The sequence below is a fragment of the Rhododendron vialii genome, chromosome 5a, assembly GCF_030253575.1.
Source record: "Rhododendron vialii isolate Sample 1 chromosome 5a, ASM3025357v1".
Lineage (NCBI taxonomy): Eukaryota > Viridiplantae > Streptophyta > Magnoliopsida > Ericales > Ericaceae > Rhododendron > Rhododendron vialii.
The window spans coordinates 35,952,085-35,978,118 of NC_080561.1; the positions used below are offsets into that span (position 1 = coordinate 35,952,085).

Here is a 26,034-nt window from a genome sequence, read left to right on the forward strand (position 1 = left end):
ATTATTATGAAACATCTTAAAATTGAATAATTGATTAATATTAAAGGAAAGAGGGAGTACTTGTCCCCTTTCCAAAGCTCTAATTATTTGTTTAATAACCCAATCAAAAGATTTCTACCAAATAATGAACACCTAAAAATAATCTAAATGATATTATCTAGAGAAAATGAAACACAATGTAGTGAAAATAAAAAATAGAGGCATCTTAGGCCCCATTCTTCTTAAAATTTATGTTACTTTTGGTATTTTTCTTCATATTTTTTTGAAATTTTATTAGATTTACGTTATATATTTGGATTAATCATCTGTCTCAATAAAATGAGTCTAAAAGTAAAAAATTATGACCAAAAGCAAAAAAAAAAAATTGTACCTTGAAGATGAATTTTTTTAACTTTTTTCAACTTCGTTCCACATATTTATGCTTTTATGATTCCCCATCGGCACAAATGCTTAATTCCAAAATTACGACAAAAAATGAAACAAGAAATTACAAAAGGTGAAAAATACTGAGTACCAAATAAAAAATATTAAATAGGGCCTAGGCTTCAAATGAGAAGTTTTGGGCTGGGCCGCTTCAACTCACCTTCGTCCCTCGTCTTTCGATCCATCTCCCTCGCCCCCGGCCCAAATAAAATACCCGATTACCACCACTGCCATCGCTTCGGAGTGCAATTTTGTTCACTCTCCTTAAAATATGGTGAACATTGTCCTCCCTCTTTAAAAGATGGTGAACATTGTCATCCCTCTTATTAGTTGAAATAGTGCAGATACCACCCGTACAATACACTTTTTGGTAAGTATGACATTACTTTGTGGTGTGATACACATCATTTCAACCAATAAGAATGAAAGTAATATTTACCCTCTTAAGTGGAAGGTGAACAAAACTCAACTCCATCGCTTCGTTATGGGTTTTTAGGGCTTTGTTTTGGGGCAATTGGGAACTAGGGTTTTACAATGCTCGAGTTTGGCGCCATCTATTCTAATATCTAAAAATGGAGCAACTTTTGGTGTATACTATTGTGTTTCTAAGGCTGGTTCACATTTTGGTCTTCCCAAAATGCCACACAAACTAAACAAAATTTACAATTGTACTTCACCTCTACACCCAATAATTGTACGGGTAAAAAGGGTAAATTAAATAATTCATTTTTTAATTTTCCTGTTTTTTTCCCTTGAGTATAGCCTCTACAATTTATAAAAAAAAAAAAAAGGGATTGTTTTTACTCCGCATTTATGAATACTAGAGGCTGAGCCACACGTGATGCATGTGGATTTGGACAAAATTCGGGAAAATTAGATCAAACTATAAACGAGAAGCTATGGTCAAAATCCGACTTGTTTGTTTTTAAATTAATTTTTTTTTTCGGAAAAAGAAGAAAAAAAAGTTAGCTTAAAATCTCCGTCCAGCTTTGTTAATGAAATGAAAATGCTAGTCTGTCATTATGGGTAAAATGTGAGGTGAAACGAGTCCCACTCTGTTACAATGTAGAAACTTTTTATCCAATTCAAAATCAATTGGCAATTGGTGGAGAGGTCTCAAATATTATTAAGTGATCATCTATTTCACTCCCAAGCAACGTGGGACTCTATTTCCTTGACATGTTGGGTCTCATTTTGTGTTAGATAGATGAGGTTAGGCATGAGAGGATCCACGCTTGTGAGAGTTAGGTTGTAGCAATTGAAAGTAGATGGTGGAACATGACACTTACTATAAATTGTGAGGGCAGAAAGTGTAGTTTTGCTACTTTAGGTCGTTCCTCCACCACCGGGGATATAAATAGTGCGATGCTATTCGCAACCCTCTATTTACTCCCATAGCCCGTTAAAAATTTTCAATTATACTCGACAGTTAGTTATTGAAATTGAGATATATTTTCAGCAACCAATTACCGAAATATAATATTTTTTTCAACAGATGTTTACCGAAAATGCATGTTCGGCAGTTGTTTACCGAAAGTTGAACATATTTTCGACATGTAGTTACCGAAATATAATTTTGTTTTCAACAACAATTTATCGAAATGTTATTTATGATTTTCAACAACCATTTACCGAAATTTTGTGGGTTACGGAAGAAAATAAAGGGCTGCGAATAGCGGCACCCTATAAATAAGAAGATAAGATTTCTAGGGCACGAAAGGAGGAGAGAAACAGAAAATCTGCGTTTTCAATTCAGAGTTGGGTACGTAAATGGGAATCCTCCCGCTTCTCTGTCGTCGTCGTCGTTTTCTTGTTGTACATGTTCTATATTTGATTATTTTGTATTTTGTTATTCTTGTTTCTCAATTACTATTTACTCCGCTTTGTTCGTAACTTTTATTTTCGGCACAGTTTTTAATAAATTCCGCTCTCTATATCTCTTCACTCATTACCATTCAACTCTCAAAAATAACTTTCTAAAACCTCAACCAAAAAAAGTGATTATCTTTAATCTATCTTCTTTCTGTTTTGAAAATCGGCACGTCGTTTGCAGGCAAGATTCGGAAGGCATGTTTCGTTCGCTGCTAAACCGTAGTAAGTTTCTATTTCTATGTATTTTCTTGTGAAATTGTCGATGTTTTATTCGTCGACAAATAGTATTATAGCGAATTGTAATTACTTTTTCTTTGGTTATTTTTACAGTGAATGCTATTCCAACACCCACACTCGTCAGATTTTGTATTGGGTTTTTGATCGCCGATACAGTTATCCGTGTGTAAGTATTGTGTTTAACATTCCTCCTCAAAATATTGAAAGATCTGATGCCTATTTTGTTGATGCTAACATTTTGTTTGTATACATTTTTTAGAAATTTGATTAATTTTGTTTGTATAGATTTGTGGAACTTGATGGAGTAAACATTTGGATGGAGGGATTTCATGAGAAAAGAAATTTGGATAGAGTATTTTGGTGAGAAATGGAGAGAAACATAAAAAAAAATGAAAATTTTTAATTGGTTCTTCCTTTTTCTTGCCCAATCTCACCAAAAATGGTGAGATTTGGTGCGAAGGGGCTCACCTTTCTTATATCATCCTTTCTTACCATCCGTATGGAATATGTTCCTCGGATTAGGGACATCCATTCCACCTAAAAAGTATAAAAAAGAAATTTTTTAATTTGTGCTTCCCTTTCTCACCCAATCTCACCAATAATGGTGAGATTTAGTGCGAATGGGCTCCCCTTTGTTATCTCATCTTTTCTTACCAACCAAAGCGGCTGAGTTTTAGGCCAAAGTACGGAATATTTTCCTCGGATTAGGGACATCTATTCCACCCATATGTTTTCCAATATCATGCTAATGTATACTGAGTGACAACTGACTGAAAATTTCGTAGGCTTAATGAAGGATGTGTGTAATGTATCCATAAGCCCACAACATGTTTTCCAATTTTCGTATATAACCAAAATTCTGTAATAATTTACTTTTAACTCCATTGAATTTTTTTTTTGGGGTACACCAAAATTGAAGAGCTGAAAGTAATTAGAATCGGAAGAAAGCCGAAGAAAAGAGTTAGAACTGGTAATAAAAGCAGTGGGGAGGAAGGCCAAATAGAATGACAATTGAGCTGGAAACTGAAGGGGAAGAAAATAAATTGGGTTATGGTTTCCAGAAATTTTTAAGTTACTAATAAAGAGAGTGGGTTTTATGATACTAGATGATGTCTATTCTTGTTATGTTCAATACTTTTTGGCAAATCTTTTTTATTGTTGGGAAGCTGTTTCTGCTGTGAATCTTGAGGCTGGCTCATGTGTTAAGTTCTCAAAATAACCCATGGTTTTAACTGGTCACATATCACTTTTAGGATAATTCCATCAATTGATATAGCAGTTGCCTTTTAACCCCACTTGCACGTTTTGCGGGCTTCAGTTACATGCTGGTTCCGTTGGATCCATCTACATGAAGCTAAATTATCACATGTGAGAGCAATGGAGGGTGGAGTTTGTTTTCTGACTTGCCTTCCTCTTCTCCTCACATTAATTTTGGTGGAGAATTTATAATATAAGTGTATTATTATTATTATTAATTTTTTTGTGCTCTTCTTTGGTATGGCTCTGGTTTTGAGATGTATACAAAATTATTTGGAATAAAATAACGCTAGTTCCTATGGTTGGCGGGAATCGGGGAATTTCTTGACTTTTGAATTTTAAATTGGTTATATTGTGTTATGTTGAACCCTGTATCAAACGCTTGGTGAAAACTATCTCATATTGTTGAAATTCTTTTAACAGGGTGAATTCTAAGTTCATACATGACCAGTATGGCACACTTGACCTCCAAAGGTAAAAAATTTGCCCTTTTTCATTTCGTATGATTCAAACATATCGGTTCTTGAAATTGGCATCAAATATGTTAGGCCATGGGGCCATAGTCTAAATGTGTCTTCATGTAGTTGTGCGGTAATTTCTCTTTGGTTTCTTAGGTGTTCTGACTAAATTTTGAGGTATTTTGTTTGAGATGAAATGGTCCCATCTAGCTCATGCTTCACATTCGTATTTATCTTGAGATGAAATGGTCTAGCTCCGCCCAACATGAATTTGGAACTCAATTCACTTCCGCTTGATTGATTACATGCTAAATGATCTCCAAGCTAATGACATTAGTTTTTCTAATTGAGCTTTTCAGCTGAAATAAAATGTTCTAGATAATGCTTTGGCATATTGCAATTGTAGCAAGTATTGTTTGGTATGTCTGCAAACTACTTTTCGTGACTATCCTTAGTCTTGCGGGTAGGGCTGTAAACGAACCGAATCGAGCCGAACCCTCTTAAGTTTGGCTCGGGTTCGTTAAGGTACTAGACTGGCTCGAGTTCGATTCGAGCCTGAACAACTTGGCTTGATTCGGCTCGTTAAAATTTTTCGAGGCTCGGGTTCGTACAGGTACTAGTCTCGCTCGAGTTCGGCTCGGGTTCGATTTGAACATGAACATCTTGGCTCGAGTTTGACTCGTTAAACTCAAACGAATCGAGCCGAGCCGAATCTAAGCTCGAATTGAGCTTGTCAAGACTCGGGTTTGGTTTGGTTCAGTTCATTAAACTCAAGCGAACCCAAATTCTCTAATTGATCGTATAGAATTTGGAAGAAAAATAAGCATTGAATTATATATACAACCTTAAAATTTTTTATATTTACAAATAGACCCCTATTGAATTATTAATTAAATTTAAGTATAGGTTTCGCGAGCCTAACCGAGCCGAATACCGTTAGGCTCAGATTCAGTTCATTTACGGAACGAGCCTAGAATTGAGGTTCAGGTTCCGTTCATTTAGCAGACGAATCAAACTCGAACGAGCTCTTGCCGAACCGAGCCTCGAACAATTCGCGAATGGCTCAGTTCATTTATAGCCCTACTTGCGGGTTTGACCTCCATTGGAATGCATAATCCCCTTAAAAGCCATGATGTCATGATTCACGTGGGAATTAAACATCGAATTCATAATCTTCTGTGGACACTTTTTGTAATGTTTTGTCCCGATGGTGAATTCCCTAGCTTGGTTGAGAAAACCAGTTTTTTGTTCTGTTCTCGGCTGAATGTTTTATCTTTAAAAAAGAATACGAGTACATACACTAATGTCCATACACTGCACAAATTGAATTTGCTTTTGCTCTGACTAGATTTTTGTTTGATTGCTCTCGTTTTGGATTCTGGTCCTCAATTAAAGGTTGTCCTGGAATGCTCTTTTGTCTGGCTTTACTAATAACCAAATCGTTACTTCCTTTTTCATGATCTCGTTTAATAGGTTTGCTCCCAGTCTAGGGAAGGATGCCTTGAAGGACACATCGGGTCGTCGAAGTTAAGATGCACCCCTAAATACTTGCATCTGCAGTCTTATTTATTTACTATCATGGTTCTGTTCTGTTTGTAAAGATAATGTAAGACAACATACTATGGTTGTGGGAAGGGGGTTGTCATGTGATGGTTGCTTCCTGCTACGTTGTATATTTCCTGAAGCAAAAGAAAAGAGAAGAGACCTTTTGGTGCTTGTAATCCTTTCTCTAAGCTATAGTATCCAGGTATAGAATGCCGAAGTCTTTTATGTGGCTCCGGGTATTTGAAACTGTGATATGTCCTTCTCCGTGGGAGTACAGTGTTTATGAAAGACATCGGCTACTTTTCCAGAGATTTTAATCTTGATGCGAACTTTTGGTGTTTGGCTGTGTATAAACTAGACATAGGGGCTCTGTTTCTTTCAGTGTTCCGATTGTGGAAATTTGCTTTACTTATTCCATTCTGGTATAAAGTATCCGTTGCCCTCTGTAGCGAACCTTTGTTGCGAGTATTTGAATGGGGCTATTCATTTTCAAGTGTACCAAAAAAAGAATGGGGCTGTTAATTGGGTGGGTTTATAGAATAGCCTTGTTTGTCGTGATTTCTTAAGGACAGTCCTGAAGTACAATATTTTTGTGCACAAGACATAACCTGACCCTGTAAAAGTGGGCACCATTGCAAAAGAAGTGCAAAACGAAGGGTGAAAATAGACATTTTAGAAAAAAGTGCAAAAATCAATGCACTATCTGTGAGTCACATAATGCCTGATTGGGTGTGTGAGCACGAATGGGGGCGTGTTATTCAAAAACATCCCAACCCTGAATGTGGGGATTGAGAGTGCGAGCACCATGATTGTAAAAATCCTACGATGCGGGATACGTATCCTATGATTCGTCTCATCTCCTCTCAAAAATGATATGTATCACTCCCCATATCCTTTTTTGTATAGAAATCATACGATACGGCGACGTATTCTATGATATTATAGCCATATTCTGATTCACAGTGTATCCTACGAATACTTGCAGAGAACGAATTATACAATATTTTAAGAAGTGGAACACTAAATGCATTCTGATCTTTTCATCTAGTTATGGTCGTATCCAAATCATTTAAAGAAAACCCAAACTCGAAGCTCAAATAAAAGAAAGAAAGTATTTCAATCATGTTTTGCACGAATTAGATAAGGATTCTTTTTCCCTTCCCTTTCCTTGACTTCAGGCACCAGAAAGCCTTTTTTCTTCTTAAAAGCATTTTTTCATAGATAAAACACTTATTTTTCAAATATACACCAGATTTTTATACTATAATTGAGTATAACTATTATTTTATTGCCTATTAGTTTCTGTTAACATATCTTACGATACGTGATATGTATTCTGATACGATTCATAAAACAAAATAAATGATACACGATATGTATCCCAATTTGAAAATACTGGCGAGCACAGAGTGGTGATTGAGAATGGGTGCAAAGGATTATGTCACTAAGCACTATCCCCACCATTCCACGTGGCAGAAAGGCACTATTCAACCAAAGGGCCAAAGCAGCCATTACGGTAGGACCATGAACGAAAATTCATCCAACCTCTCACGCTATACATACGGTAATGAATTTGGTTGTTTGCCAATGAGCTCTTAGCTCAATTGGCATCATCCACGCCTTCCTTAGTGAAGGCCTGGATTCGAGCCCTATGACAGGTGGTTGGTTGGGATTCAAGGCTATGGACAGTCTCCGAACCCTCTGTGGACTAACTTATTAACTCCCCGCTAAGCTCATATATACAATGTTGCAAAAGAAAAAAGTTCTCTCACTATGCCTACAAATCATTTGACATTTCTCAAGTCAAGAAGCCGGATTTCAGCTCCATTGCCACCTGGACCCCGCGGCTTGCCTATAGTAGGAGACCTCCCATTTGCACGCATTGCACCAACTATTCACCGAGTTAGCTCAACAATATGGCCCAATCTACATGCTATGGTTTGTGAAAAAACTGTGTTGTGCTAACCTCGTTTTGCCTAGCAAAAGAGGTCGTTCGCGACTAGGACACGGTTTTCTCCGACCGCGACTCTTCTATCGCCACATATGGAGGATAGGATTTGATATCGCGTGGGCCCCATATGGCTCCTACTGCTCAACATGCGTAAAGTGTTTGTCAGAGAGATGTTGAGAAACACTAGCTTGGAGGATATTTACTGGCTGTCTGGCTCCAAAGAGACGAGGTTAAGAAGACAATCAGAGAGGCATGGTAAGATTAGCACAACGGTGCTACTGAGCATGTTGTGGGGAAACACGATTCATAGCAGGAGCCAAGAGAGCTGAAAGCATTGGGCATGAGTTTTGAGTCGTGATACTTAAAATCATGGAGCTAATTGGAAAGCCTAACGTGTCTGATTTCTTCCCGATTGTTGCAAGGTTTGATGTGCAGGGAGTGGAGAGGGAAATGATGTAACGATCCGCACCAGCTAATCTGCTAACCATTCGTCTAACCACGTGGCTCAAAAAGTTAACCTCTAGCCCTACCTTGGGGTGCAATGTCCTTGTTGCATTGGGCCAGGCCAGCAACCTTCTCCTGGTGGTTATGGTATGACACTTTGCACTGTTCAACACTCGTACAAGTGGTTATGAGATGACACTTAACTCTGTACAACATACACTTAACTTTGTACAACATAATTAGTGTGCTCGTACCAAATTCTAGAAGTGACCCCCACCACGTAGACCAGAGTTGCGTTCTGATATAAACTGTAATGACCCGCGCCAATTGACTTGCTAACCATTTGCCTAACTATGTGGCTTAAAAAATTAATCTCAAATTATACATCAGCTGCTTGGGTTTCCTTATATACCATTTAAAATTTCCCAAATTAGTCGATGTGGGACTAACTTTGTCCCAAATATGGGATGTCACAAATGAAGAGGCTGATGCAAGTTCTTCCTCACAGTAGAATATCAACAGTCACAGAAACTTTAATAAATGATGTTAGAAACTGAAATACAACAAAAATAAACGAACCGAAGGGCAATTGGCCTCACCACCTTAATCCCTCAACAATTTGATTGCTCGGATTGAGGATGAATTGTGTGACTGCTTCTTGAAACCCTAAACTAAGTGATTTGATAGGTGTGTTAAATGTTGGAATGAGAATAAATGATTCGTTGCGGATTTTAATTGATTGAAACGAGACAAGTGAACACTTAAACATATGACATGAATGAGGCCCTCAAGCGGGTAACGTGTTTGGCAGGGGTATTGGGATCTCTAAACAGACTCGGTAGGAGCAATCGCTCATGATATGAATGAAGGCTCTATCAGCAAGTGAGGTGCGTAGCAGAGGGTGTCGGGATTCCTAAACAGACCGGGCATAAGCATTCGCTCATGACACTTGATGAGAAAATAAAAATGAAACGGATATGGCGGTGGAGGTTGCGGTGGTGGTGGCAGGTGGCGGTGGAGGAGGTTGTTGATTGGGTTGGTGTTACCAGTCAGCATGGTGTTGGTGCATGTCTAAGAAAAAAAATGATTTACTGTCAACTACTCCATATAGCTTACCCTAATAGGTCTTTGCTTTGGTTGTACACTTTGCTTATGCATCCTATATACTTACGATAAAAATGGTTTATACGGTGGGATTACGAAAGTAGGATTTTGATATTCGCGCTCCACTTTTTACTGATGGCGCTTCACTTTATTCATGAAGTTACTAGTAACTTCACGTTAAAAGTGGAGCGCGAATATTAGTTTCCACGAAAGTATTGGGTAGATGTCTAAGCGATGAATCTTCTTAGTTATGTTTGCTCTTTGTATTTGAGAAACTGTGCCGTATTTCCACTACTCATTCTACTTGTCATTTCATTGCATATAAAGTTAGTGTAGATTTTTTTACTGAACTAATGTAGCTCAACTATTCATTTTTTAGGTGTAAATCCAGGACGGTAGTATGGAGTGTTGTGCATGCATCATTTGGAAATTCTTTTGAAAGCAGATATGAAAGGATTACTTAAATAGCTTTTGTAAATCTCTTTCGAAGATGAAATTGTAAATTTTGTTATAAATCCTTTTGAGTAAGGGTGGCTGTGAACACTGAACTTTCCTTTTGTATTCCGTACTTATGATAGGTTAGGCCGTTATGTTAATTAAGGATGTAATATTTTGAAACCTTGGAACTGTAATTTAATGATATGGGAATGATTACTTAGATCAATGGAACTGTAACATTTTCAAACGTTGGAACTGTTAAAAAGGGGTATGATATAGAGGAGGGTGGATGGCCTTAGTATTAGAACTTAGATCCATCGATGCCTAAGATGCCTAATCCCTTTGTTGCTATTTCAGGTGTTCAGTCGATGTTTCAAGGTGATTTTTTGGTGTCTTGTCTTGTTGATGCTGGAGCAAAATTGGGGAGCGGTGCTTCATGCGGGCATTCTTCCTGCTGACAATGTTCCGTACCTCTTGGCCATCAACAAACCTCATAACAGAGATCAATAGATGACGGATCACACCATAGAGCCAGCAATATTTCATTGTTTCAAGTATATATATATATAATGGAACATCTTGTATTATTGTTGATTGAAGCAACAGAAATGGTATATGACATTTGATGTACCAGAACAGTATCAGCAAGGAATTTTCCACAATAGGCAACAAAGGTAAGACAACTCATCTATCTATAGGTTATCCACAAAATTCTGAAATTGAAGAAAAAAACATTTCACATGAAAGAAACAAAGCCCTATGTCTTCCTTAGGTTCCATGCAACCAAAAGATGTCTTCCATACACACTGTACTCCCGCAGAGAAGGGCATATCACAGTTTCAAATACTCGGGGAACCACATAAAAGAGGCAAACTGCAAATTCAGCATTCTATAGCTGAATACTATGGCTTAGAGCAAGATAACAAACAACAAATGTCTCTATTCTCTCCGCTTGCTTTAGGAAATAAACAATGTAGCAGGAAGCAGCCATCAGATGACAACCCCCTTCCCAAAAGCAAAATATGTCAACCATAGGTTATTGTCTTACATTATCTTTTGTACACAGAACCATTATAAACAAATAAGAATGCAGACGCAAGTAGTTAGGGGTGCATCTCGAACTTCAATCTGTACGACCAGATGTGTCCTTCAAGGTGCATTCAGCCTTCGCTTGAAAGTGAGCCTATTAAATGAGATCATGAAAAAAGAAGTAATGTAATGATTTGGTTATTAGTAAAGCCAGAGAAAAGAGCATACCAGGACAACCTTTTATTAGCAACACAAATCGAAAACGAGAAAAATCAAATGAAAACCTAAGTCAGCAAAAGCAAATTAAATTTGGCTTAGCCGTTGAAAACACTCAGCTGAGTCAAAAACAAAAACTGGTTTTTTCAACCAAGCTAGGCAATTCACCATCACGACAAAGACCAGAAAAGGTGCCCACAGAAGGACCACAAAAGGAGTCCAGCTCCTCTCCAATTTTGGCCCGTAAAAATTCTTACGATCCCACTTCACTTCAACCATCGAGACTGTTCATTTTGTTATACTCTTTGAGAACATCAACTATACAACAAATCAACTTTATTGGACATCATTTAATATGATTTTGGAACACATTTAGAACACATTATCTTGCAAAAAATCAGGTTATGAATTGGATAATTAAATGTTCTCAAGTGAATCATGACATTATGGCTCTTTCAAGGATTAGGCATTTCATCGAAGGTCAAACTTGCAAGAGCAAGTATAGTTAGGAAAAGTAGTTTACAGACATTACATGCAATGCATACTACAATTTCAATATGCCAAAACATTTTCTCTGCCAAAAAGGCCAATTAGAAAAAGGAATGGATTAGTTTGGAGATGTAATCAATCAAGCTGAAGTGATTTGTTCATGTTGGGTGGAGGCGGAATCGATGTTACCTCCTGTCTCAAGATAAATAAGAATGTGAAGCATGAGCTAGACCGTTTCATCTCAAACAAAATAACTCAAAATCTACTCAAAAGAATTACCACAGTACTCTATGAATGCAGACTCTGTGGCCCTATGGACTAAGATATTGGATGCCAATTTCAAGAAATAATACGTTTGAGTGCCTTTGTCATAATTAAGAATACAAACCACAACTAACGAGATGTGAAGGCAAGATTAAAACAAAAAGAACTTAGATTTGGAGGTTAAGTGTGCCATACAGGTCACCACCGAACGAAGCCGCCTTGTTAAAAGATTTTGGACAATATCAGATTGTTAACACCAAAGCATTTAATACATGATTCAACAAAACATTTACAACTCAAAAGTCAAGAAGTCCCCGGATTCCCAACCATACGAATATTCAAAGGAAAAGCAGCATCCCAACTATAAAAAAGATCTACCAAAAAGTACTGAATATAATGAGTATAAAACATCTTCTACTATCAGAAAACCCACTCTCTTTAGTTGTAAGGTCCATAGCCACGGTCTCTCTTTGTTGGCTATATTTTGCTTGTTGAGTATTATTATAGCAAAACAGGATTTTCATTTAGTATATTACCCCCTAGAAATTCACAAATCATAGATTCTACATCCTAAAAATTTATTGAAACATTACTACACTCCTCATTTTCCGACTGAATCGTCCTTCTATTTGGCCTTCCTCCCCACTGCTTTAGTCACCAGTTCTCACTCTTTCTTCGGCTTCCTTCCGGATCTAATTTACTTTCAGCTCTTCTTCACTTTGTGTGTACACAAAATTTGATAATGGACGGCGAGGGGGGTTACCCCTTAAAACTCATTATTAACAACCTTAGGTCCTTGAATATTACGCCCAACCTGTGGTTTTGTCATACAATAAAATAAGATCCAATTTGTTTGGACTCATTAGGTTTGGCCCATTCCTTGAGTACGGCCTAACATGTACACCCCTTGTCAAGAAGATTGATCTCATGCACCAATGGATCCTGTTCTAAGCCATAGATGTTCTCAGCCCAATTTATATGGACACATTGTGGCCTTGTGGGTCTATGGATATATATCTCACATATGCCATTCATTAAGCCTACGACATTTACACAGTCGATACCCATTACAAAGACATTGGCAAACATTTTACTGTAAGTTTAAACATATCTATATACAAAGAAAGTTAAATCTAATGTCACCGACGTCGCGCCCAACCATAATCACCTCATTGCCTCGGCAGAGACACCTTCCACTCTTATGTTAGAGTCAACAAAACAGGCATTAGGATCTTTCAATGTTTTGAGGAGGAATGTTAAACACAATACTTACATTTTGACAGCTGTACTGGCGATAATCATCCAACATTGCATTCTGACAATTTGGTCGGGTGGAGTAGCCTTCACTGTAAAAATGACCAAAGAAAAAGTTACAAAAATTCGCTAGAATACTGTTCGTGAACGAATGGAACATCGACAATATCTCCAGAAAACACCAAGAATCAATAATAGAAATAGAAACTTACTACGTTTTAGCAGCGAACGAAACATGACTTTCGAATCTTGCCTACAAACGACGTGCCGATTCTCAAAACAGAAAGAAGATAAAGATAATAGTAATTGAGAAACAACAATAAAAAAATACGAAATAATCAAATATAGAACATGTACAACAAGAAAACGACGACGACAGAGAAGCGAGAGGATTCCCCATTTACGTACCCAGCTCTGAATTGAAAACGCAGATTTTCTGTTTCTCTCCTCCTTTCGTGCCCTAGAAATCTCTTAGAGCAAGTTTATCAGATAATGTAAAATAGTTTTTTAGCTATTTTACCTAAGGAGAATAGAAAAAACTGATTGTAACAGAAGAGGTAAAAAAGGAGCTAAAATAGATTTCAAGAATTGATTAGGTATTAATAAAGAATCACTGTTCATCAGGAATTCAATTTTGTCTGAATATTTAATTGTCTCTCTCTCCCTTTCCCTTTCCCTTTCCCCCCTCTCTCATATTATAATAATAGGATAAAAGAAAAAGTTGAAAAAATGGGTATTTTAATAGAAAATATGTTAAATAAACGGTATTGGTGTAGTATTGAAAGAAATATGAGTAGGTAAACTAAAAAAATGTGCACTGTTCACAAGATTTTTTAACTAAGTATTGGTAAACTTGCTCTTATCTTCTTATTTATAGCCCCGGTGGAGGAGGAACCGACCTAAAGTAGAAAAACTACACTTTCTGCCCTCGTAATTTATAGTAAGTATCATGTTCCACCATATACTTTCCATTGGTACAACCTAACTCTCACAAGCGTGTAGGGATGGCAATGGGGAGGGTCGGGGGTGGATACCACTATCCCCGTTCCCGAACCTAAATCTCTCCTCATCCGCACCCCAATCCCCACCGGGGATTTATTTTTATCCTCCATCCCCGCTCCAAACGGGGAACGGGGATCCCCGCGGGGAATCGGGGATCCAAAGATTCCAAAACTTTAAAAAAAAAGAAAAAAAAAGTCACCTACCATTAGAAAATACAAACCATGAAACTAAATTAAAAAAAAAAATCTAGGCTACCATTACAAACCAAATGCCAAGGAAAATAGCCACAGTTGGTGGTCGCATTTCATTCGATTCCACTTGAGTTGACACCGAGCGAGTTTTCCGAAGTGGTAGATTGTGTTCAAAATGAAAAAACGCATTAAGAAAAGGTGAAACAAAAATACACAAAAAAAGAAAAAAAGAAAAAGGGTAAACTACAATTAACCCCCTCTAACTAAGCTTCACGTGCACTTTGCCCCCTCTAACTTTTTGTTTTGACACTCAACCCCCTCTAACTAACTGAAATTCAAACGGCCATAACTTTAAACGGTCATAACTTCTTCGTCTGAAATCGAAAACATGCAAATTGTATATCGATTTCGAGGTCTTGAAGTCAGCTTTCTAATGACACCAAAATCATATCACGATTCAAAACACACAGAAAGTTATGATCAAAACGGTTTTTCTGTCTACCAGCCGTTACTCTTTTGATCATAACTTTCTGTGTGCTTTGAATCGTGATGTGATTTTGGTGTTATTAGAAAGCTGACTTCAAGACCTCGAAATTGATATATAATTTGCATGTTTTCGATTTTGAACAAAGAAGTTATGACCGTTTGAAGTTATGACCGTTTGAATTTCAGTTAGTTAGAGGGGGTCGAGTGACAAAAAAAGAAGTTAGAGGAGGCAAAGTGCATGCGAGGCTTAGTTAGAGGGGGTTAACTATAGTTTACCCAAAGAAAAAAAGTGAAACAAAAATACACAGAAGATGCTTAAATTCGAAAAGAAAACCTCGAACCTTCATTCATTATCAGCCACATTTGTCAGCAATAACATCATACTACAAGACGACATACATTACAGTCAGATCCACACCCAATACTCGTTCTATAATCCATCTCACATCAGTTCAAAAATTATATCAAACACCATGCCATAATTTCTCACAATTCTCTACAACCATTTCACTCACTGTCCACTATCCACAAAGAGTAAATTCAAGAAGTTACTTGCCTTGTAGTATGAAAGAAGATAAATTTATGTTCTTTCCATCACTTTTAGTTACCATCAAAATTCAAACTACAGGGGAAAACAAACTGAGCATTTTACATAAAGTAGAATAACAAGTGGGTAAACCCTCACTTATGTATTAATAATTATATATAGTAGGCTAGCGGGGCGGGGCGGGGATCGGACAGGTACTAACTCATATCCACCCCCTACCCATTCCCCACTTTTTTTAAAAAATAATCCCCGAATCTCCTACCCATTTGGGGCGGGGAACGGGGTGAGGCGGGGCTGGGCGGCCGAAATTGCCATCCCTAAAGCGTGTATCCTCTCATGCCTAACCTCATCTTCTAACACAAAATGAGACCCAACATGGTCACACTTGATGATCCGACTTATATTTTGCAGGCCCTATATTCGCTTGATCCACATTTTTTAACCCATCCAAATTCATCCACTTGACTCGGCTCGGACAGATTTACCATGTTTGCAATTGTGTTTTTTATTTATGAATATCGAGTTTATTTCTGCCCAAAAAATTTAAAAAAATATTTGTTCACTTATAACCCAACTTAATTTGTCCATATTGGATAATATGTTAAAATGTGTTCAATATGGACTTAAGTTAAAAGACACATTCCTTGCACAAGAGTGAGCTACTGTTAAGCTAAGAATCCAGTCTCTCGCGTCCTGGACGAGGACAATACCATTTTTTGATCTTCATTATTTGATCAAATTCATCCTCACAAATTCTCACTCTCTCTCTCTCTCTCTCATGGCGGTGGTTTTGGCAGACACAACAAAGATTGAAACCATATAATCGTTGGAATCATCACCTTCCAGACTAATTTTTAAGTTTTTTGAGCCTCTAATTGCTTAATTCAATAGTACTTCTTTCGAAGACCTAGTCTGCTTGCTCGATTGTATGTACTGTTTTATCTTGTCGTTGTTTATTTTTGTTCCTGAAAAGTACAAGACAAAATGAAGTAAAACTGAATTTCAACATTTTTAAGCCTAAAATGGCTTCAATACTTGTTTTTTAAAGACCTTGCGTGCTTGATTCCAGATTAAGTTACACGCGGAGGGACCATGTAAAACCCAATTGGCGCCAACCCAATAGCTGCATGCCACCTCAACTCGTCTCATTAATTGATGTCTTGACTCCTAACTCTCCACTAACTAGAGTTAACCCCTTAAAGCAATAACTCACCGATGCTATGACTCAAACTGTTAACAAATGAGGTTTGGGGAGAGTTAAGTCCTTTTTCAAGTTTTTTTTTTTTCCAACTTTGCGGTTAGAGCTTTCTGATAGCCAGTTGGATCGTTTTCACCACCACCGGATTGGGGTGAAGTAGCAACAGACTTTTGAGCGTTCACTTCGGTAGGGATTTTGACAACCTTGGATAATCTGGGCGGAAGAAGCATTCAGCCAGCCATGGGATTCATTCTATGGTATCAATCAACGAACATCCTAGCTAGTTCCTAGGACAATACAGCTCTTACACAAGCAGAAAATAGAATGAGAAAAACATCTTTTCATTACAGTTGTTCCGTAAAGAAGAAGTTATACGGAGCTCAATCACGACCGTCCAAAGTGTTTTTAGGCGATCAGGATTGAAAACCAATTATGACCGGTAATAATTGATTGTGATTAACTTTTCTAAGTTTCATTAAATCTGGACCGTCCAAAACTAAAACGAACGCGCGAAATTGAACAGTTTTGTGCGGAGGCTCTGTGGAAAAAGACACTCTCAAATAGATTATGGCACAAATCACGGAGTGCTTTGCTTATATATCCCTTCGACTTTTAATGAAAGTTCAATTTAGTACTTCGGGTTTCAATTTCAACAAATAAAACCTTTGATTTGCAAATTGATTTCAATGTCATCCTCCACTTGGCTTCCGTTAACAAAATTGAAGGAAAATGGGCATGTGCCCATCACGTGAGCCTTTTCCAAGGGCATATTTGCCAATTTCTCTCTCCCTTTCCTAACCCTAATGGTTTTGGAGGGAAATCATTACCTTTATACCGCCATTTTGGACCACCATTATTGACACCCATTTCTCCAAAGTTCTGTTTACCACTAGTCCACCATCAACCCCTTGGTTTACAGATATGTTCTTATTAGAAATTTAAACTAGTGATCCTACCGGTGCAAGTAGTACTATCAATTTCTCCACATTTTTTTTTGTGCTCTTTTGTAAATGAGCTTAAGCCTTGTTTGGCTAAAATAGTCATTGTGGATTATTTTTTGTCCTTATTCAATTTTTTTTTTTTGCATTTGTTAGTTTTTTGTCAATTTTTTGTAGATTATTGCTTCGTCATGATGAGAGACATCTAAAAAGCAAAAAATTATGACCGAAACTTAATTTTTTTTAATAAAGACAAAAATAAGCCAATAAGCCAATTTTTGTCTTTATTAAAAAAAAGTTTTGATCGTAATTTTTTACTTTTTAAATTCATTTCGTTATAATGAAGCAATAATCCTTAAAAAATTAACAAATGCGAACTTTTTTTTGAATAAGGACAAAAAATGATCCATAATGGATTATTTAGCCGTTAGCTTTACTACCTCTATTTCTTTTTCTTTTTTTCCCAACAAAATGAAACCAACAAACAAAAAGGATTTTAAAAAACATTGATGCTAAGACGACCAACGGGTTCCATATCGACCATGAACCGACGGGCATACGGGTTCCACTCCGAGGCTCGCACGGAACTACGAAGATGATGATGATCATGTTCAGGGCATTGAAGAATAAAACACCTACTTGCTGCCATAATGTTCAAGAAAAAAACACCATGTTGCATTATAGCCGTAATGAATTGAAGAAAAAAACACCTACAGGGCATTGAAGAAAAATACATTTGCATTGACCATAATATTCCCTTGGAGAGGAGAATTGGCAAATATGCTTTGGAGAAGGCTCACGTGATGGGTATATGCCCATTTTCCGTCAATTTTGTTAACAAAAGCTAACTAGAGGATGACATTGAATCCAATTTGCAAATCGAAGGTTTTATTTGTTGAAATTAAAACTTGAAGTACTAAATTGAACTTTCATTAAAAATCGAAGGGATACATAAGCAAATCACGTAAACAATTCAACACGTAATCACGTTAACAGTATATAGTACTCCTATATACTATACAGTGGAGAAATAAAAATGGAACTCGCGGGTAGAAACTAGGAGATGGGTCGGGTATTTAGGCCGGGTCACGGGTTATAACAAAACCACGCGGATCCACCACTTTCCCATTTTCCCCTTTCTGCAGACGCGTAGACAGAGAGAGAGATTAGGGCGATCGGAGAAGAACGACGAACGACTGGACAACCAACGACCAAACACGACAACCACCAAGGTATATCTCTCTCGATATTAGGGGAAAATGATGGTTTTTGTTTTGTTTCGAACCAAAAAAAGGGGTTTTTTGAAACGCAAGATCTAATATCTCTCTCTCTCTCTCTCTCTCTCTCTCTCTCTCTCGTTCTGGTATCTCGAATCTCAGAATTTCTCACAAATTAGGGTTTGTGAACAGTTCGAGGAAGAAGAAGAAGAACGTAGTGACCACCAAATTAGGGCTTTGTGTGTGTGTGTGTGTGTGTGTGTGTCTCTGTGTGTGTGTGTGTCTGTGGGTGTTCTATGTTTGAGCCCTAAACTGAGTTTCTGGGTTACAAAAAGAATTAGGGTTTTGCTTTTTTGTAATCTCTGGTTCTAGGGTTTTCAGCGATTTATGAACTTAATCGTGCTCTAGTATTTTCAGCGATTTGAAGAAGCTGAAAAGTTAGGGTTAGGGTTTGTGACATTTTTTTTTTCGGTCAATCGGAAATTCGGTTTGTGACATTTGAAGAAGCTCAAAAGTTACAGAATATGAAAGAAGTTCCAGAGAACATCTTCCCATTTTAGAACTCTATTAGTAATCTGAGGTCGTACTGTTTGGGTTCGATTTTGAATTGTGATTGGTTATTTTGTTGAGGAACTGCATTGTTTATTTTCTAGTTTCTATAGAAAACTTGTCCCCGAATCATATATTGTCCTAGTAGATGTAGGTGTTTTTTTTTGTTTTTTTTTATGGGAATAAGGTTTGTTGAAGTAAAATTTACCTTGAATCCCATCTTAGCAAGTATATAAGACCTTAATACATCTACAGATGTTCAAGGACTTAGAAATGCAGTCTGGTCTGAATCCCATGATGTAATTGTTCATTGCGTCACTGACATGGAAGTTGCTTCTTGTTTATTCAGTTTAACCAAAAGAATTACATGAAAAAATACAAACTGCAGTCTGGTCTGAATTTGTTGTCTCATCTAATGATGATGAGATTTATCTCACCAATAATGATGAGATTTAGTGTGAACGGGCTCCCCTTTGTTATCTTATCTTTTCATACCAACCAAAGGGGCTGAGTTTTAAGCCAAACTATGGAATATTTTCCTCTGATTAGGGACATCTATTCCACCCATATATTTTCCAATATCATTCTAATATATATTGAGTGACAACTGACTCTGAAAATTTCGTAGGCTTAATGAAGGATGTGTGTAACGTATACATAAAAACCCACAAAATGTTTTCCAATTTTCGCATGTAACCAAAATTCGGTAATAATTTACCTTTAACTCCTTTGAATTTTTTTTTGGGTACACCAAAATTGAAGAGCTGAAAGTAATTATACTTGGAAGAAAGCTGAAGAAAAGAGTTAGAACTGGTAATAAAAGCAGTGGGAAGGCCAAATAGAATGACAATTGAGCTGGAAACTGAAGCGGAAGAAAATAAATTGGGTTACAGTTTCCAGAAATTTTTAGTTACTAATAAAGAGAGTTGGTTTTATGATACTAGATGATGTTTATTCTTGTTATGTTAAGTACTTTTTGGCATATCTTTTTTATTGTTGGGAAGCTGATTCTGCTGTGAATTTTGAGGCTGGCTCTTAGTTGCACGAAGCGGGGGCGGGGGAGCAAAGGTACATAGAAGCTCCTTAGATTGGGAGCGGCTATGTATATTTTTATATATTATATTATATATATATATATATATATATATATATATATATTTCACAATTTGTGGGCAGTGCAAGTTAACTTATGAGCTCCCAACTACCACCAAAATTCATTTATTGTGCTTTTTTCTTTGTCTCTCTTATTCATTTAAAAAAAGGAAAAAAAAATTACTCCCAAACACCATTTATGTATTAAAAATACATTGATTCTTTTGTTTTGCCATTGAAGGATAACAAAAGCCCATGAAAATTACCTTTTTTGTCCAGAATGAATTATAATTGCCCAGATATTTGTCTCAATACACAAGCTAGTAACCCAACAAGAATAATTAAGCCCAACTTTGCAGCCCAAAGAATAAAAGAAAGAAACCCTAAATTAAAAGGACAAAACTCTTATCATCTTCCACGCAGCAACAAACGTCGGCTATGATCCCGACGATTGTCTTCCACGCAACGGCAGTTTCTCTGCTGAACCAGGTACTCTCTCTCTCTTCTTCTTCTTCGGCAAACAAGATCTGCAATTTACAGCCACGACGGCGACTGGAACGAACTGTAAGCTCCCGTCTCAACATGAACGCGCTCCCGTCGCAATTCTGTGTGAGAAACGCCGTTGCGGCGGAGCGGCTTCAAGTCAGGCGATTCCTGCAACTAAGGGCTGGCTCACTTTTTAAGTTCTCAAAATAACACATGGTTTCAACTGGTCACATATCACTATTAGTTGTGAGTAATTGAATTTTTTAGGATAATTTTGTCAATTGATATAGTGGTTGCCTTTTAATCCCACGTGCACATTTTGCGGGCTTCAGTTACATGCTGGTTCCGTTGGATCCATCTACATGAAGCTAAATTATCACATGTGAGAGCAATGGAGGGTGGAGTTTGTTTTCTAACTTGCCTTCCTCTTCTCCTCACATTAATTGTCGTGCAGAATTTATAATAGAAGTAATTTTTTGTGCTCTTCTTTGGTATGGCTCTGGTTTTGAGATGTATACAAAATTATTTGGAATAAAATGACTCTAGTTCATATGGTTGGCAGGAATTGGGGAACTTCTTGACTTTTGAGTTTTAAATTGGTTGTATTGTGTTATGTTGAACCATGTATCAAACGCTTGGTGAAAACTCTCATATTGTTGAAATTCTTTTAACAGGGTGAATTCTAAGTTCATACATGACCAGTATGGCACACCTGGCCTCCAAAGGTAAAAAATTTGTCCCTTTTCATTTGTATGATTCAAACGTATTGGTTCTACTCTTGTTTGGGGTGGCGGCTTTAGCTGTGGTTGAACTTTCCCTTTCTGCGTATGAGGTATGAGGAACGAGTTCAAGAAAACCTTGTTCAGTTGGAAAAGTTGAATGAGAAAGAAAAGCTTGAACCAAATTCCAAGAAGGAGATTTCGGAAGGGGCGTTTAACAAACTCATCGTGGATGAATTGCACAAAGGAGAAACTTATATGGTTGCTTCGGCAAAACCATGAGAAGAGTGCAAAAACACTCTATAACACAGTGTCTAATGCTGGGGGCCTGGGGACTGTAAGCTAGCGTAAACCCGCTTATTAAGGGCTCCAAAATAACAATAGAAAATCCATTGATAAGCCATTAGAGTAACAAATGCCTACGTAATTAAGAATGTCCAAATGTGTCTAGATTAGACCCAACATAAGCAAATACGATGTGATAACCAAAAGACCCTCAGTTCCCTAAGGAGTATCCATGTCTTGCTGGGTTAAGCAACAGGTTAGCTAGATGAACAGACCAGTCTCAAGCAAGACTATAAAGTTGAACTTAAACAAGAGTTTAAAGAACCACTGATCTTGGGTCAATCAAAGCCCGGGTACATGCCACCAAGAATTACAATCTACGGTAGCAATGTAGCATATGCTCCTTACGGTTGGTACTTTGGTTGAAAAAGAACCATTACTCCTGTTATCACCCAATTTAATACCTTTTCCAAAACTGGACCCATTGACCCATTAACCAACAGTTGCGGGAGCGATGGCCTGGTACAAGCCAAGTTCCACACCAAGTAATAGCAAGTCTTATATAATTTCCACTGAAAATCATCATTGACTCAGGTAAACAAAATTTCTGGGTTTTTAACATACAGTAGTAACTAGATCTATTTGATGAGTGAAAAGAATGTTAGATACTGAAAATGGTAGCAAGTGAAATGGGAAAATTATTGAAAAATGATTTTCACACAACCATTGATAAGGATGAAAAATGTGCAAAAAAAAAAAAAAAATCAAAATCGATCCACACTATTCGCTTGAAAAACGAATTGCAATAGAAGAGGCATAACATCAAGACTATTCAGGTTTTAGAAAGCCCACTTCATGGCATTTCCTTCGTTTAATTGCAAGAAACAAAAGTCAGCATGCATTCATGAATTATGTAGGAAAGTATCTTTTTCTTTTTTGAAAAAAGCTAACTAATTTAAGAACAAACAAAACAATTACCAGCTGAAGCAAATGTAGTCAACAGAGTATCGTACCTTGACTAGATTTAGAAGCGAAACTTGCAGCATCTCTCTCTCTCTCTCTCTCTCTAATCAACAATGGTGCCAAAGTAGAGCACTGTAAAACCCTAGTCCCAATTGCCCCAAAACAAATGACAAAGCCCTAAACCCATAACAAATCGATGGCAGTTGTGGTGTTTGGGTCTTTTATTTGGGCCGGGGCCGAGGGAGATGGATCGAAAGACAAAGGTGAGTTGAAGCGGCCCAGCCCATGACATTTCATTAGCAAACCTGGAGACTTGGTGCGTGCGAAACTGTTTAGATCAAACTATGACAGATATAGACATATGAAGTTTACTGTGGAGCCACTGAGCCAAAATAAGCTTTTGTAATTTGCTACTCACTGATAATAGTCACTATAATGGAACACGGGCACACTTTGAAATGATCAGTTTACTTATGTGGCTTCTTCAAATATTGTGAACGGGGAAGAACCATTGGATCCTGTGGTGTGTCAGTGTTGTAAATGTTGCGCTAGAGTTCAACTCCTTCGCTTTGTAGTTAATGTGGGTAAATGGGTGCAAAAACATGCCAATATTCAATGTTCTTAGTGTACATGGTGTTATTTCTGTTTGGACAGAATTTTATGAACCGGATTGTAGGTAGAATCTAATGACTATTAACCACCTTCCAGTGCGTGGAAATGTGGAGTTATTTCTCGTACCTTCTGGCTGTATTCTTTTTAGTGCATGTTTTCCTTTCATAATTGACGAACCGTTTTTGTTCTATTTGTTGGAAATACAAATAGTGGGCCGTTCATTGTTCAGTAGCCTCAACATCAATGCTCTTCGACTTGGTTCACAATCAACGTCACCTGAGATTACATGCAGCAGTATATTGTCTCAGGTTTGTGTATTTATTGTTGCTTCTTTCAATCTGCAATGTTCCCGCAATATTGTCCTGCTATCTTGATTAAAGCTGCTTGAACTCCATGAGCATTATTTTCCCCTGGTTTGTTCATTATCGATGCTCCTTAGTTTCAATGGGAGACATTATGCTAAAGGTACTCCTAATCCTTGTTTAACAATTTACCAAACTGCTATGATTTTGAAGAGTGGATAATTGCATTGTTTAACTGTTTTTTTGGAAGTTGATTTTCGTATCTTACTGAGTACTATAGTAGTAATGTGATGGAACTGGTGAAAGAGAGATGTCATTATTATGTTAATGAGGCATGTTTTGCCATGCAGAAATAGTAAGGGTTTTGCATGTTCCTGGCCAATTATTAGGGGTAAGGACTTTTGAGTGCTTTGAATTCTTTTTTCTTTGTTAGTATGCCCTTTTATTTCGTGTATTAATCTGCAAAATACCATGCTAAAAAGCCCAGACTGAGGTCGACCTGTCTATGGACGAGAAATGTTTTGCAACACATGAATTTCTTTTAAGTGTCATTCAAATCTGCTGTTAAGTGAGTCAGTTCTTGATGCCCCAGAATTGAAGTGTGTTCAATTTTTTTCAATAAATGTCTAATCTTCCTGCCTCATTTCCTTATTTTCCCTCAAGATGAATTCATTCGATAGACCAAGTTTACGTTGGAAGTAGCTCAAGCAACTGATATACGAATTCCACTTATCAAATCTCCATCACTCACTTTCCAAGGATGCCTATTGCGCAACTAACTTAAACCTGTTTTTCTGTTGAATAACCAGAACAATTCAAAACCCACTTGCTGTGACCCAGTTTTATCTAAAATCTTACTTAACATCTCTTTTCAATTGGATTCCAACAGCAGCAAAGGACTTTCATACAGATGAGGACCAAGCTGAAAGTGGTGGATAACTCGGGTGCAAAAGAAATAATGTGCATACAAGCTTTGAAGGGGGGGAAAAAGGGGGCAAGGTTGGGGGACTTAATAGTTGCATCAGTGAAGGAATTCCAACAGCCTGGCAAAGCGAAAAAAGGAGATGTGAAAGTGAAGGAATCCCAACCGGCTGGCAAAGGGAAAAAAGGAGAGGGGAAAAAAGCAGAGTTGAAAAAAGGATCTGTTGTTTATGCTGTTGTTGTGCGTGCTGCAATGCAGCGGGGCCGCTGCGATGGGAGCGAGGTCAAGTTTGATGACAATGCTGCAGTACTTGTTAACAAGCAAGGCGAGCCAATTGGAAGCAGAGTGTTTGGGCCAATTCCACATGAGTTGAGGAAGAAAAAGCATGTCAAGATTCTTAGTCTTGCTGAACACATTGTCTGAGGTAGGATACTTGTCGGTATATCTTTATGCAGTAATGTAATTGTTTAATTTTCTCTCTTATTTTTTAGAAAGAGGTACGTGCAAGCTTTCTTAGGAGAAATATATCCTTTCTTCACCACAGATTGTAATTGAGCCGCTTGTTGGGTTCTGTAATCATTGGGCGTTGTTGACGTTTCTAAGGCTAATTTTGTTCCCATGTTTCATCATTTTAACCAGCGTTTTTGTACTCCAGTTGGAATTTTTATACAGCCTGTACATAAATTGTTCGCGAGGGGAGTTTCTCTCTCCAGCTTTTAGAGAGAGAAAACTCTCCCTAGAATTTCCTTTGGGTTCCCATGGGTCTCTTCACCTATGGGGAGTCGGATTGCCTATTCAGGCCCTCAGACCTCTTTCTGTCCTTGTCCCCTACATCCGGTATCTTGTTCTTTTTCTGGGACAAAGGCTTCACTCCAAGTTATTTGTTGTGGTTTTTTATCTGATTTCTGGAAACTACTGTAGTTCATTAGGGCGTCGTTTTGTTGCTGTGGTGACAATATTGAGATTCAGATGTGACATGGCTTTTCTGAGATCATCCCTGTTTCGGAACTATTGTAAAAAAAGAAAAAGAAAAGAAGAGATGCCTAAATTCTTGAAGACACCAGCCAAGTTTATTTTCTTGACTGCATTCAAGCTTCTGCAGCAAAATCTGCAATCTTAGGCTTACTCGAACTCGGCCCTAGTTTTGTTCAAGGGTCTGTTTGCCTTCCATCTGCGCAATGCCAATGTGCGAACATGCATTCCTCCCCCCCCCCTGTCGTATGGAAAGAAATGGCATCATTGTTGGAGCTCAGGTCATGTTGTTTGATTATTAGTTTGTCAAAAAGAAATGGCATCATCGTTGGACCCCAGGTTATGCTGTTTGATTATTAGTTTGTCAAAAAGAAATGGCATCATCGTTGGAGCCCAGGTTATGCCGTTTGATTATTAGTTTGTCACTAAACCTCGCCCCCAAGGGATGCTGACATCCATTTTTGTTTCTCCATGTACTGTGAGTTCTGGTGGGGTTTCTGTTTGTCAGCAGAGCTCTGTTTTAAAGACGAAGTGCCCAAAACACGTACTAGTACAGTGGCGGAGGGCCACGG

The 26,034-nt window shown here is 37.7% G+C and overlaps 1 protein-coding gene and 1 long non-coding RNA gene across 13 annotated transcripts; one reads left to right on the forward strand and one right to left on the reverse strand.

The window, feature by feature from the left end:
* Positions 1–2,106: 2,106 nt before the first annotated feature.
* On the forward strand, positions 2,107–25,119 carry LOC131326524 (large ribosomal subunit protein uL14mz). 11 transcript variants are annotated; one of them, XM_058359332.1, is made up of 6 exons: positions 2,107–2,185; positions 2,477–2,517; positions 2,626–2,698; positions 4,213–4,263; positions 23,477–23,574; positions 24,458–25,119. In XM_058359332.1, exons 4-6 carry the CDS (start codon positions 4,233–4,235, stop codon positions 24,911–24,913), a joined length of 585 nt encoding a protein of 194 aa, XP_058215315.1. In that variant the 5' UTR covers positions 2,107–2,185; positions 2,477–2,517; positions 2,626–2,698; positions 4,213–4,232; the 3' UTR covers positions 24,914–25,119. The 11 variants fall into 11 exon arrangements, with proteins under 11 accessions (XP_058215315.1, XP_058215323.1, XP_058215322.1 ...); XM_058359340.1 differs by having other exon boundaries at positions 2,135–2,185; positions 24,461–25,119; XM_058359336.1 differs by lacking the exons at positions 2,107–2,185; positions 2,477–2,517; positions 2,626–2,698; positions 4,213–4,263 and adding exons at positions 18,504–18,575; positions 21,020–21,155; positions 21,362–21,412.
* On the reverse strand, positions 10,595–13,522 carry LOC131326526 (uncharacterized). Of its 2 annotated transcripts, XR_009200015.1 has the most exons (4): positions 13,390–13,522; positions 13,194–13,229; positions 13,001–13,073; positions 10,595–10,912 (listed from the first exon to the last, which is right to left on the reverse strand). It is a non-coding gene; the product is annotated as an uncharacterized LOC131326526 (long non-coding RNA). The 2 variants fall into 2 exon arrangements; XR_009200016.1 differs by having other exon boundaries at positions 10,595–13,073; positions 13,194–13,234; positions 13,390–13,445.
* Positions 25,120–26,034: the final 915 nt, after the last annotated feature.

Bases quoted from the DNA above. Each gene is read 5' to 3' on its own strand.
- LOC131326524 (XM_058359332.1), top strand. From the start codon at position 4,233: ATGACCAGTATGGCACACTTGACCTCCAAAG. The intron at 4,264-23,476 runs GTAAAAAATTTG...AAATACAAATAG, and splicing joins GGCACACTTGACCTCCAAAG to TGGGCCGTTCATTGTTCAGT. The intron at 23,575-24,457 runs GTTTGTGTATTT...GGATTCCAACAG, and splicing joins GCAGCAGTATATTGTCTCAG to CAGCAAAGGACTTTCATACA.